Source organism: Schistocerca cancellata, chromosome 4, assembly GCF_023864275.1.
Source record: "Schistocerca cancellata isolate TAMUIC-IGC-003103 chromosome 4, iqSchCanc2.1, whole genome shotgun sequence".
Taxonomy (NCBI): Eukaryota; Metazoa; Arthropoda; class Insecta; order Orthoptera; family Acrididae; genus Schistocerca; species Schistocerca cancellata.
Genome location: NC_064629.1, coordinates 193,648,141 through 193,661,775, shown reverse-complemented (window position 1 = coordinate 193,661,775; position 13,635 = coordinate 193,648,141). Strand labels below are relative to the sequence as shown.

The 13,635-nt window shown below is 37.4% G+C and overlaps 1 protein-coding gene across 2 annotated transcripts in view; it reads left to right on the top strand.

The window, feature by feature from the left end:
- LOC126183792 (acyl-CoA-binding domain-containing protein 5) overlaps window positions 1-13,255 on the top strand; it is a 144,474-nt gene extending 131,219 nt beyond the window's left edge. For both annotated transcript variants that reach the window (XM_049926031.1, XM_049926032.1), the window contains 3 exons: window positions 6,293-6,456; window positions 7,248-7,414; window positions 11,689-13,255. In XM_049926031.1, the coding sequence (XP_049781988.1) occupies window positions 6,293-6,456; window positions 7,248-7,391 (308 nt within the window). In that variant the 3' untranslated portion in view covers window positions 7,392-7,414; window positions 11,689-13,255. The remainder of the gene's footprint in view (window positions 1-6,292; window positions 6,457-7,247; window positions 7,415-11,688) is intronic.
- The last annotated feature ends 380 nt before the right edge of the window (window positions 13,256-13,635 follow it).

The window sequence follows — 13,635 nt, the reverse complement described above, 5'->3', positions numbered from 1 at the left end:
GCCATAGTGACTCTTTATTACAATGTGAAATCATTTCAGGCACTTGTTTTATGCCATCACAGATTATTACAGCTGGGGGCTTAGTGATTCAGAGTAATGTCTTCCACAAGGATGTCTGCAGTTTTTACAGCCACAGAAGTCAACATTATCTTGGTGGCAATGTAAGGCCTAAGACAGTTGGTTCACACTATTGACCATGGATTCCCATTTGTCAAGTGAAGGTATTCCCTCAAGAGATCAGGTTCAGTGTTCTGAAATGAGGCAAATTGAGGTGGAATGGTCACCAGATGTCCTATTGGTAAGTGAAGCACATGAATTATCTAAAACTCTTAACGTAGTGTGTACAGGTCTGGCCAGTGATATTTGTGTCAAATTTTGTCTAGTATTGTACCAAATCTCAGGGTAATTAGATGGAGTGTAATGAAACACCTTCAAAGTAGTTGGCCATAATGAATTTGGACAAGCAGTCATATTCATCGTACTTGATTGTAATTTGTTGTATGCACTGCTGCATCCATTAATTGGAGTTACACTTTGATAGTATCTTCCTTTTGTTGTATCTTCCCCTTTACAGTCTTAATGTCTTTTAATGCAGTGATGACATGTATTTTGACCTTGGCAGGTTGTTTCAGGGTATTGGCAGGTTCTTTCAGTGTATTGCTGAATGACTGTCAGCACATTAATTTTTACTTTCACTCTTGTATACCAAATCATTCTAATTTACCCAATAGTCCACCATGGTAGTTATCCTGATTGATTCTTCATGCTGGTCAGTCAACATAAAGAATGGTAGTCCATTACAGTAGTGAATAACATGCAGCTTGCCGATTGAACAGATAAAGTATATTATGCACCATGTGTTTTTGGGTGCCAGCAACATTGCGTAGGTCACCCAACATAACATTGTATTTTTAGAGGCCATCGTTTCTCGGTCAGCATAATCTGTTAGTAGTGAAATTGTGTATCTGTGGAGAAATAATACTAATGTTTCCAACAGTCTGAGATGTCACTGACTTACAGCAATGAATAGATGTACTCTCTGATGATATGTTTCTATCATTGGTAACCAAACCAGATATACCATGTGCCATCTTTTTTCTTCATGAGGGCCACCGAGCGAGGTAGCACAGTGGTTAGACACTGGACTCGCATTCGGGAAGACAACAGTTCAATCCCGTATCCGGCCATCGTGATTTAGGTTTTCCGTGATTTCCCTAAATCGCTGCAGGCAAATGGCGGGATGGTTCCTTTCAAAGGGCACGGCCGACTTCCTTCCCCCATCCTTCCCTAATCCAATGAGACCGATGACCTCGCTGTCTGTGGTCTCCTTTCCGAAACAACCCTTCTTCATGAGGGCCACAGGAGAGGATAGTGGGCTATCGGACGATTGAATGATCTCACCTTGTAGCACCTTCTCCACTTTATTGGAAATTACCTGTTTCTTGGAAGGGGGAATCCTTCTTGAGCACTAATGGGTGAATGACCTGATTATTGATACAGTATTTCTCCTTGCATTGTCTGTTCTGTCTTGTTTCTCATTCAAATTTGAAAGCACATAGATACAATCAAGCTATAATCAGCATATACAGGGTGCTCCATTGATTGTGACCAGGCCAATTATCTCACGAAATAAGCATCAAACAAAAAAAACTACAAAGAATGAAACTTGTCTAGCTTGAAGGGGGAAACCAGATCGCACAATGGTTGGCCTGCTAGATGGTGCTGCCATAGGTCAAACAGATATGAACTGCATTTTTTTAAAAATAGGAACCCCAATTTTTTATTACATATTCATGTAGTACGTAAAGAAATATGAATGTTTTAGTTGGACCACTTTTTCGTTTTGCGATAGATGGCGCTGTATTAGTCACAAACATATGGCTCACAATTTTAGACAAACAGTTGGTAACAGGTAGGTTTTTTTAAATTAAAATACAGAATGTAGGTATGTTTGAACATTTTATTTCAGTTGTTCCAATGTGATACATGTACCTTTGTGAACTTCTGAGAATGCATGCTGTTACAGCGTGATTACCTATAAATACCACATTAATGCAATAAATGCTCAAAATGATGTCCGTCAACCTCAATGCATTTGGTAATACGTCTAACGACATTCCTCTCAACAGCGAGTAGTTCGCCTTCCATAATGTTCGTACATGCATTGACAATGCGCTGACGTATGTTGTCAGGCATTGTCAGTGGATCACGATAGCAAATATCCTTCAACTTTCCCCACAGAAAGAAATCCAGGGGCATCAGATCTGGTAAATGTGCGGGCTGTGATAGGGTGCTTCGACGACCAATCCACCTGTCGTGAAATATGCTATTCAATACCGCTTCAACCACAAGCAAGCTGTGTGCCGGACATCCATCATGTTGGAAGTACATCACCATTCTGTCATGCAGTGAAACATCTTGTAGTAACATCAGTAGAACATTACGTAGGAAATCAGCATACATTGCACCATTTAGATTGCCATCGATAAAGGGGGGGCCAAGATTGCTTATGTTCCACTTGTCGCAGCCATCGTGGATTTTCCATTGCCCAATAGTGCATATTATGCTGGTTTACGTTACCACTGTTGGTGAATAACGCTTCGTCGCTAAACAGAATGCATGCAAAAAATCTGTCTTCGTCCCGTAATTTCTCTTGTGCCCAGTGGCAGAACTGTACACGACGTTCAAAGACATCGCCAAGCAATTCCTGGTGCATAGAAATATGGTACGGGTGCAATTGATGTTGATGTAGCATTCTCAACACAGATTCTCACGCAATTTGTCTGCTACTAATGTGCGGATTAGCCGCGACAGCAGCTAAAACACCTACTTGGCCATCATCATTTGTTGCAGGCCATGGTTGATGTTTCACATGTGGCTGAACACTTCCTGTTTCCTTAAATAATGTAGCTATCCAGCGAACGGTCCAGACACTTGGATGATGTTTTCCAGGATACCGAGCAGCATACAAAACACACGCCCGTTGGGCATTTTGATCACAATAGCCACACACCTGCACGATATCGACCTTTTCCGCAATTGGTAAATGGTCCATTTTAACACGGGTAATGTATCATGAAGCAAATACCGTCCACACTGGTGGAATGTTATGTGATACTATGTACTTGTACTTTTTTGACTATTACAGCGCCATCAGTCACAAGGCGAAAAAAGTGGTCCAACTACAACATTCGTATTTCTTTACGTACTACATGAATACCTGTATGTAATAAAAAATGGGGTTTCCTATTTTTAAAAAAACGCAGTTGATATCTGTTTGACATATGGCAGTGCCATCTAGCGGGCCAACCATAGCGCCATCTGGTTTCCTCCTTCAAGCTAGACGAGTATCGTTCTTTGCAGTTTTTACATTTGATGCTTATTTCGTGAGATATTTGGCCCGGTCACTATCAATGGACCACCCTGTATATTTATACATATGTAAATGTACAACTTTTTGTTGTATTATAATTTTTGCCTACATTCACAAATATGACAAAACAAAAGTAGATTATATCTTAAACATAACGTTTAAGATTTTATACTGTATGTTATAATTATAATACAACAAAGAACTGTATATATTCTGATAATAGTTTGATTGTATCTAGGTGCCACCTGAGAATGACCCATCGCTCAAAACTGGTGGTGGGAAATAAAATATAATAAAAGCTCTTCTGGTGAACCTTATTTCAACAGCATACTTCTCACACAATTTGAGGCTGCAGAACAGTGTGCACAAGAAATACCTATCGATGTGTCTCCCCGGTTGAGACGGGAAATACTGGGGCTTGGGTAGTAGCTACCCTTGTAATGATATTTTTTCAATGCTTCCTGTACTGATTTTTCTGTTACTCGGCAAACACCATTAGAGGTGAGTTGTGGTTGTTTCGAGCAATCGACAGTCCAGTGTTGCTGCCATCCAATTTTTATACTGAAGATAAACACTGAAATGTAAGTTTCTTTCGTGAATGTGAGTGCTCTTTCATAATCGGTTACAGTTCAGCTGCAATTCTGAATTTTTGACTGTATTTTATCTTGTAGAGAACTGTGGCATAGTAATATCTTCAGTTGTCCACAACTGCCAAGAACAGTTTTGTTACTCAAACTTAGTGACATCACTTAATCAGTTGGGAGCTGCAATCTTCTTTACCTTATAATTGCTTCTAATGCCTGAAATATGTGGAAGAATAAAAAATTTAAAAGGCCTTGTTTGGTCACTGGTGTTATTCTGAATTGTGTTCCAGTTGACTGACATATTTTTTGTTCAAAACATTCAACAGTGTGTGTGTCTGTTGAATCTCAGAAAATAGTCTTTTTCAGCCTTTGTTGACAGACATCAAATATGACAGAAAAGAAAGCCACAGATTCTACTAGTACACAGACAGGAAGATTTTTTAATGAAGATATTTGTGGAATTTCCTTTCATGGATGATTTCTGTCTGTGGTAGCCTCACCTCCATATGATGACCCTGTTTTAAGATTTCCTCATTGTAACTGCTAGAACCTTTACATGAGAACTTGCAATAACTGCAGCCCAGTTGGAAGTGTCCTCAGCCAGGAAACAAATCATGGTCTTCATCCTGAAGTCTGGCATTGTTCACTTACAATAGGCTAGTGTGGATGATATTGTAATAGTCGATATCTCATGGCATATTTGTCAAGCAGTCTTTTGCTTTCGTGACAACAGTGTTTTTGTGCCCATCAAAAATGCAATGTATTTTCCACTGTGCTCCAGGTATCAGCTCTACATTTTAATTGGCTATGTGGCTTTTACACTTAGATTACGAGAAAGCTTGTCTGTTGTTTGATAGCTATTGTGTAAGTCTCACGTGGATGAATAACCAGTAATAGAGAGGGGGTAACAAAGATTGATGCACCTCTTGTTGAACCACTGGTGCTACCTCCTGTTGCCTAGAGTTGATACCAGTTAAGGTCAGAAATTTCAGTACCTATTCTTTTTTACTGTTTGCTTATATTGGATGTAATAACCTGATGTTGTTCTAACAATGTCACAGGACATTTGGAAATTTGTCAAACTTCTTTAGGGCTACTCTTTTGTAGCACATTGTATTAATCTAGTGGCACCACTCGAAAAAGTTCTCTATTGTGAAGATACCCTTCACATCTGTAGCTGTGCATTTTGTATCTATTGAGCATGTCTCAGTTGCTCTTGAACTACTACTTGACTAGTGTGTCAAAGTAGACGTATACTGCCTATTGTACTTAGCAACTCCACTGAATCCCTCTAGCCATTTAGATGGATCCTCAACAGCCCACTGATTTCTTTCGTAGGTGGATATTAGGAGTAACAAGTATATAATTTGGAGACATGATGGTGCCAGTATTCCAAAATATTCTGCATCTCCAGCAACTTGTCATGTAGTCACCAGACTCATATACCACATTCAATAATGAGGTTGTGATTGGAAGCCAGCACACAGTGCTAAATGTGAGTAATTGCAAGTTTGTAACCCTGAGCACAGACAGAGCTGAATTGTTTAGTAAATGGAGAGTTAAATATACTAGTATAATATAGGCAGTAGTTTTTGGCAACAAAAACCTTCCAGGTTCAATTTAAATCATGTTCACAGCTACACTGTCCTGACCAATTCACATGCCAGTGCAATATAATTGCTTGACTTATGGTGTGTATAATTGCTACAGAGTATTTTGCAATTATTCATATGCAAATACTGGTATTATCCCATATTCCATATATCAGATTGTAATTAGTCATTGGTACAATAATATTTCCTGTAACAAAATCTGTAAAATTTCAGTCTTCAGGCTGATACAATAAAACAGATTTAATATAGATTCCATAGTTGCTCATTTTGGACCTTGCACTGTTTGCATTATGTTTAGATCTCATTTCCTGTTCAACTTCGAGCTCTCTCTACAACTTCAAGCTCTCTCTACAACTTCAAAAAATTAATTCTCAAAGTTTTTGAACAAGTTCATTGTTAAAACACTGAATTTAGAGCTGCAAGAAGTGATGTGTAAATCCCAGTCCAGAAATCCCAATGTCAATTTTCCATGGCTTCCCTAAGTACTCGGAGAGAACCCCAAAATGATTCCCTAAACAAAAGCACAGCAATTTCATCTGAAATCCTTATAGAAATGAATTATTGCTTTATTTTTAATGTGCCCACATTGAATCCAATGTTCCAGACAATCTCTTTTTAGTGTTTGTTATTAAACTAAATTGCAATACATTTAAGTAACAATTTTGTGTTGGTTTCTTAATTATACGTTTTGAGCAGACATACATTAGTTTATTTATCAACAGATGATCAGTGTATTCCAGAGACTGCAGAAGAAACACTACAGAAACTGCTAGAACCATTGGAAGTCACTGATAAATTAAGAACAGCTGTAGTTCAGTTGCAGAAAGATTTGAATGATGTTTGTGGCCGGATGGGAAATCTAGAGCACACCATCTCAACAATTCGAGTAAGTAGTATTATGTTACACTGCATGCTGTGCAGTATACATTCAAATAACAAGTATAGTAACTAATTAATATTATATGGAAATAAAATTAAGCAGATTCATTTCTAGGATTACTCCAGTTAAATGAGATAGATTGATCTTAAACATATATGAAAGAAAACTTAATATGAAAAGAATTGGTAAATTCAGATACAGTTTGCTTGTTTAGTTCTTACATTCAGGAGAGACAACTCCCAGGACAGATGATAAAAAAAAATTTAAAATAATCACTCGTAGCTTTGAAACAAAGCATACCTTCTCCAGGGAAGAAAAAGAAAAAGGTTGTGGTGGTGGTGGTGGTGGTGGTGGTGGTGGTGGTTAAGAAGGAAGGGCACCAGCAGGCTACTCAGGACCCATAGTAAGAGGGACTTACCTTGTACAAGGAGTAAGGGAGACAAAGATAAAGAATAGTGTTTCAGAGAGAGTTGATGGATAAAAATAGGCTTGCACATTGCTCACTAATGCTCTGAGTTCAAAAATGATTGAGGAGAAACAGAATGAGAAGTAAAGATGGACATGGAGGGAAAAAAGGGGGGGGGGGGGAGGAGGAGGAGGAGAAAATTTGCAAGTTGACAGAAAAATAGAAGTATAATAAATAGATTATAAATGGAAGAAAGGCTCACAGGTAGAAAGATAAATAAATTAAATAGGAATAAAATAAACTAAATAAGAAGAAATAGAATAATTACAATGGAGGGAGGGAGGGCAGGATGACTACACAGCTAATAAGTTGCTTTTTTTGTTCTTTACAGAAGGAAGCCAGTCGCAAAATGCCAAGGTGGTGGCCATTTCGTCAAGTTCCTCCAGGATTTGCGGTATTTGTAATTCTGTGGCCCATTGTGTTTCATTTTACAGTGTTATGGCTTCAGAGGAGACGACAGAGGCGCTTGCTCTGATGTGATAAGCAAGTGTTTTGGTGGTATGTATTATATAATCTAGCATTATTGCTTATAAGTCTCAGTATGGGATACCTAGAGATGTGGTTCGGTGACCACTCTGTGGACTCAATTTTAGAAGGGTTAAGGTTCAATTTCTCATGTAGCCTGCCAGATGTAGATTTTCTGTGGTTTCCTCAAACCATTGAAGGCAAATGCGGGGATGGTTCTGTAAATAAGATACAGCTAATTTCCTTCCACAATCCATCCCCTGTTCTGAGCTTGTGCTCAGTCTCTTAATAACTTCTTTGTTAGCAGGATGTTGAACCCTAATGTTCCTTTCTTCCTCAACATGTTGCAGTGAAATATTATATTATTGTTTGTGTTGATGTTTTGAAACGTGTTGCTCTAAACCCACAAGAGGAACATGGTAGGGTGCATGTTAATGATGTCCATACTATTGTGTGTGTCAGTGGGTGCATAAAGGACAGCTCATTAGCTTGCAACAAGATTGTAATGCTGTGTAAATTCCACAAATATGAAAATTTTATACACTGTGTGTGCAATACAATGTGTGTTTGGCATTGTAGAAGCAAAATACATTGGAAATGGCAAGCAGTAGGGAAATATTACTTTTGTTGTCACACCACAGCCCCACTTTTCAGACTCGTGTTTGTTGTCCTAGGTAGTCTCAGATGATGTCACCCCCAACAAGCTTCTGATTATCAGACTCTTTGTCCTAAAATGAGTAATAAATTCAGCAGAATCTCACCTAGTTTTCGGCCCCTTGTACTAATAAGAGATTTTGCCAATCTTACTCCTTGTGGATTATATATTGCTGCCTTTGTGTTTTTGTTCTCAAAAATGTTGTTATACCTCCTCTGAAAATATCATGCTCCTCCATAAAGGCAAGGTGGCAGATAAAAATGTTGCACCAGCTGCCAACTGTGCCAAACATCTAGAATAAGATAACGGTATATGTACAGAATCTCCGATTAAATTATCTACTAATGGTGAAGTTGTTACAGATAATCTCAATGCCCACAAGAAGTACGGGCTGCGCAGTGAACGTGTGATGTCATATTAGTCAGCATGTCTGCCACACTTCGCAAATGTTTCGCTTCATGCAGGGCCCATGGGAAATCAATATGTAATTGAAAATGTACCCATTAAAAGTCTTAACTTGTTGTGTGCTATCGAGAGCTTGCATGCATTTAAACACACAGTCAAGAATTATTAAACTAGTCGGAAATAGTTAATTGCACGCCGCCATACATGGCTACTGGCACTTGTAGGACCTTCCATGTCACATGCTGTGACGTACAAGTAATAGCCTGTCTTTCTCATAGGCCTCGAGATAATCTAAATAAATGGTAGGCTGTTTATAGTGAACTCTATCAGTTGCAAGTTTTTCCATAGTGGATCATGACATTCCTAGTTGAACTTTCATATTTTGTTGTATTTCTCATGTTTTTCACAGTTAATCAATAAGACATTATTCATAAGCAATATTAGGAAATGATACATTACTACTCAGCATAAATATGACTTGCTGAGCTACAGACAGGCACAACGAAAAGACTGTTACACAGTGAGCTTTCAGCCAAAGCCTTCTTCAGAAAAGAAAAGCATGCACGCGTGATCTGTATGGTGTCATGCACTGATAGCTTGTCATCTGCAAACCAGACAATGTAAATGTGAATTTTATCAGTGAGTTAACCCATCCCCTAATTTTTTTATGTGGTTTTGGTGTGGTAACATGTTTTGTGTATATATTTGTTATTACTCACATCTTTTGTGACTGATCCTTTTGTGTATTTTTGGTTTTGCAATTGCCTTTTCACTTTGCTCTCTTTTCTGTAAAGTGCCTTTAATGTTTTAAATAATGTACCTTTACACAGTGTAGTGTATTCATTTAAAAATGTCTTCTAATGTTTGTTTGGGGTATAAGCTGTGGCTGGATTTCAGTATTTTTAAGTCTGTTGCTATTGTAGTTGGATAATGATTATGGGCTATTAGGTGGTCAGCAAATGTGCTATGGGTGCTGTTACTTTTTAGGGCTCTAAGGTGTTCTGAATATCTTGTTCACACACACAGAAAAAGAAAGATGAAACTAAACAAAATTAAAGTTCCATGCCAAACTCACTCGGGTACAAATGAATGCCGACAGTATTAAGACACACAACTACATCATGTACACTGCATTTTTCGAAGTGAAAAGGCGATTGCAAAAGTGGAACAATTCCAAGCTCATTTAATATACATGCTTTGCAGTGCCCTCGGAACGGGAGAGGAGGAGGATCAGTCACAACTAAATGTGAGCAATAACAAATATATGCATAAAACATATTGCCACACCAAAATAACATTTTTAAAAAATCAAGGATAGTTTAACTCGCTAATAAAATTCACATTTACATTGCCTGGCTTGCAGATGTCAACCTATCAGTGCAGGACGTTATATTGATGATCCTGAAAAACCATATAATGTAAAATCAAGGTAAGAACAAAAACTGTCATTAGGTCTCATTTTCATAGATCAGTTATAACCTAAAATATATTCGCTTTTGCAGTTGTCCAATAAACAAAACCGACTGATGATGGCACAGAGGTGCTGAAACGTTTTTGGGTAACAAGGAAAAACATTTTTTTGCATAAAAGGTGGAAGGTGGAGCATATAGCCAACAATTTTAATTGCAAACATGGAAGAAATACAAGAGCTGCAAACCCAAAAGATGATTGTCACCACTACCTCTGACAGCTCAGACCGCAGAATGCATTCCGACATTTTGGCATTCCAGTCAGAGCTGCCAGAGGTAGTGGTGACAATCATCTTTTGGGTTTGCAGCTCTTGTATTTCTTCCGTGTTTGCAGTTGAGACCTGTCATATAAAAGCCTTTCACACAATTGTCGTAACACATAACTGATACAAATCTCTCTGCATCCTATACAGGCTGTGATATCATACATAGTCAACCACAAGGAAGAAAACCAGCAGAAGATATCACTGATTTAGATTTATAGCCATACACCTACCCATCCTCCCCCCCCCCCCCCCCCCCCACACACACACACACCAACTGCTACAGTAACAAACAATGGACAAGTAGTTCTAGATTAGTTTAAAACTGTTTATTTTTAAGTAACATTTCTCTGTGTGTATGTTTACGTATGTATGTACGCCTGAAGATGAACAGAACATGTTCGAAATGCTTTGTATTATGTTGGATTAAACATGAAATAAAAAAGTGACTGGTAGCAGAAACTAGGAATAAATAATTATTCCACACAGTCACGGTTCACAATTATAGCCATTATGGCTGAAAGTAACAAAATGATTAGGTTCAAAGCTTGTTTCCTGTGGTACTATATATTGTGCAGCACAAAACAGGAAACTGTGAGCAATTTGATCAGTCTTAATGTTAAAATTCTATACTACTGCCACAGAAAGTGGGAGCTAATTTTTTTTTTTGATAGATCATCAGTCATGGTTGAAAATTTGCTCTAGAAAAACTTCTTGTTCTGCAAACTTCTGCAACACTCACATACTTTTTCCCTGCTTTGATCTATTCTATTTATACAGTGATGTTGTCTTTTCATTGCCTCTTCATCCTTTCATTATTTTTGTCTCCTACTCTCTTTCTTTCCTCGTATGCCTGTCGACATCTGTAGTATATGTTGTGTCCACTTCTTGGGTCCTCAGCTTCACCCATCCTCCTACTTCTCTCCAACTTACTCTCACCTGCTTGTGAGAAAAGAAACAAAAGATAACATATGCTTACTACTCTGCCATCTACTGCATTTGCAAATTTATGCCAACTTTTCCTTACTATGATACCTGTGTTCCCCTCTAATAGTGCTCAATATTTTTTTACAAATTACTATGTTACTTTTTGTGAAACCAGCAGTATTTTCCACCATGTAAATCACCAAAATTGGAATCTCACTATTTTTAATTGTTTATGTTGACTCAAGACAGTGGTACTGAATTAATACACAACTGTACAGTTCATATCTGTGACTTGTACATTTCATTGTTGATACTCCCTCCTCTCCTTTCCACTTCCTCTCCCTTTTCCTTTATGCACAATCTTTATTTTGTCTCAGATTCTGTCTTATCTGGTGCCTTCACCCCCTTTCTTTTTAATTCTGAAAAGCTGTTTGACAGTATCAATAAAAGAATATTTAGCAAAGTTTTTCATACTTTTTGGTGAATGCAGGCTTTGTGTTTGTACTGTAATGCAATTCCGCACAAAATGGTAAATATAGTTCGTAGAAATTTCGTACAAAAATTTATTTATTTTATTTTCCATTGCAGGTAGCAGTTGTGTCTCCTTGCCTGGACAGTCTGTGTAGTGTCAGCATTCAGGATGGACAAAGTTAAAAGGCTACAGATATGAAACTATCTCCACTGCCACAGCACACTGGTATCTGCTGTGTAGAGAAAAAACCTGCAGGCAAAGTGTATTTGTGATAGGATATTCTGTTACATGAACATGAATCAACTATTGTTATTCCTTCTCCATATCCTGCCCCCCACTGCCTCTACCCCATCTCTCTCTCTCTCTCTCTCTCTCTCTCTCTCTCTCTCTCTCTCTCTCTCAATCTCTGTAGTAAGCAGATACCAGTTTAAGCATGACACCTACCTATGTATTTTGATTTGGTACCAAAATGGTTCTTGTATTTCTTAGTAACAATGTTTGTTGTTTGTATGAGGAGATGATGATAAGTGTCTGAAGGTCATTTGGGGGCAAAAAGTAGTTGAACATGGCTTGGGTGGATGTAAGTGTAAAGTAAATTGCACCACCTATACAATGGTCACAGAATATTGCTGACTTTCTTCATTAGCTTTTGTTCTGCTATGTTCTGTTCATGTTGTCACAGCTATATTATTTCTTATGTGTTCTAAAATAGAACTACAATGTTTTCTTGTGCACAAGAGTTGTTCTCTTTAATAATATTTTCCACTTGTGTTGTACACTGTTTAGTTCATGGAGGCTGCAATATAATAACCATTTAGAAAACAAAACAAAATTAAAATAACTTCTTTGTATCATACATTATATGTGGAAATTATAGGTGACTGGGATGGAAGAGGGCTTTCTGGAAGATTATTTTCTCAGTACAATAAAAAATAATCAAAAGGTGAAATGGTGTTTACATGTTGCTGAAATTGGAATATCAGCCTCATTTATTTTGCAGTGCGTTTTACTGACTTTAATTAGTCTTAAGGTGCCCAGTATTGAGACTGCTAGTCTTTGAGTTATTACTTAGTGTTGATTCCTTGGCTATTGAGAAGGGAACACCAAGAAGAAGGGTATACGATGAACTGATTTGCCAATGTGAATGTGATGTTGAAAAGTAATGTCTGACTTTGTATTTTAAAAATTATATTTTGTATTCCTACTTTAAATTACATGGAATTATAGTAGTACAAATATTTTAAATAAAAGTTTTAATGTGACTAGTTCAAAAGACTATTATTAGCAATAAGAAACAGCCATGAACAGGCTGAAAAGTGACTGAAATACAACATCACCTTAAAGTCTCAATTGGTATTCTTGGCATGGCCAAGAATTGAATGTTAATTCATTCTTGTATTTTTTTCTGAAAATATCTGTAATGTGATAAGTGTTGCGCTTGACCAGACATAATTACTTTTAAAATAAACTGCAGAAAAAATTTAGTGAAGTAATAATATTATTATTTACAAGACAAGCACTTTTCATGAAGTGAGCAAGTTTGAATTGCAAAACAAAGAATTTTGTTATCTGCAGTGTTGTTAAAAATACTGCAGATCATTTCAGTCTTCCACTATTTTTTGTTATATTTTCATTGAGTTTAAATTTTTCAAATAACAAAATAAAATGTATTGACGAATATGACATGTATCATTTTACTGTCTCATGTTATTCTGCAGATGAACCTCAATCTCCATTCTCTGCCTAACTGTGGGAAAAAAAAAACCTAATTTTGTACCGCCCTTGTGCTTTGTATAATTTCTGTTTTTTGATTAAAAACCTCTTTCTCAATACTCTTTTTAGCGTAGAAAATCACTGCATACAGGCACTTCTGTGAGTTAAAAGGAAAACTGCATTTTAATAGAACACAGCGTGTCTCCAACCATGAATGGGGCAACGCAGTTTGTGTACACTATACACTGTTAAATTGTTGAAGCTTTTGTGCCACTTGTTGCTGTATTGCCTGTTAGTTTTTATCTCAAGACATTTTGCCAACATATGTTTAAAGATTTTTCTGATGTTTC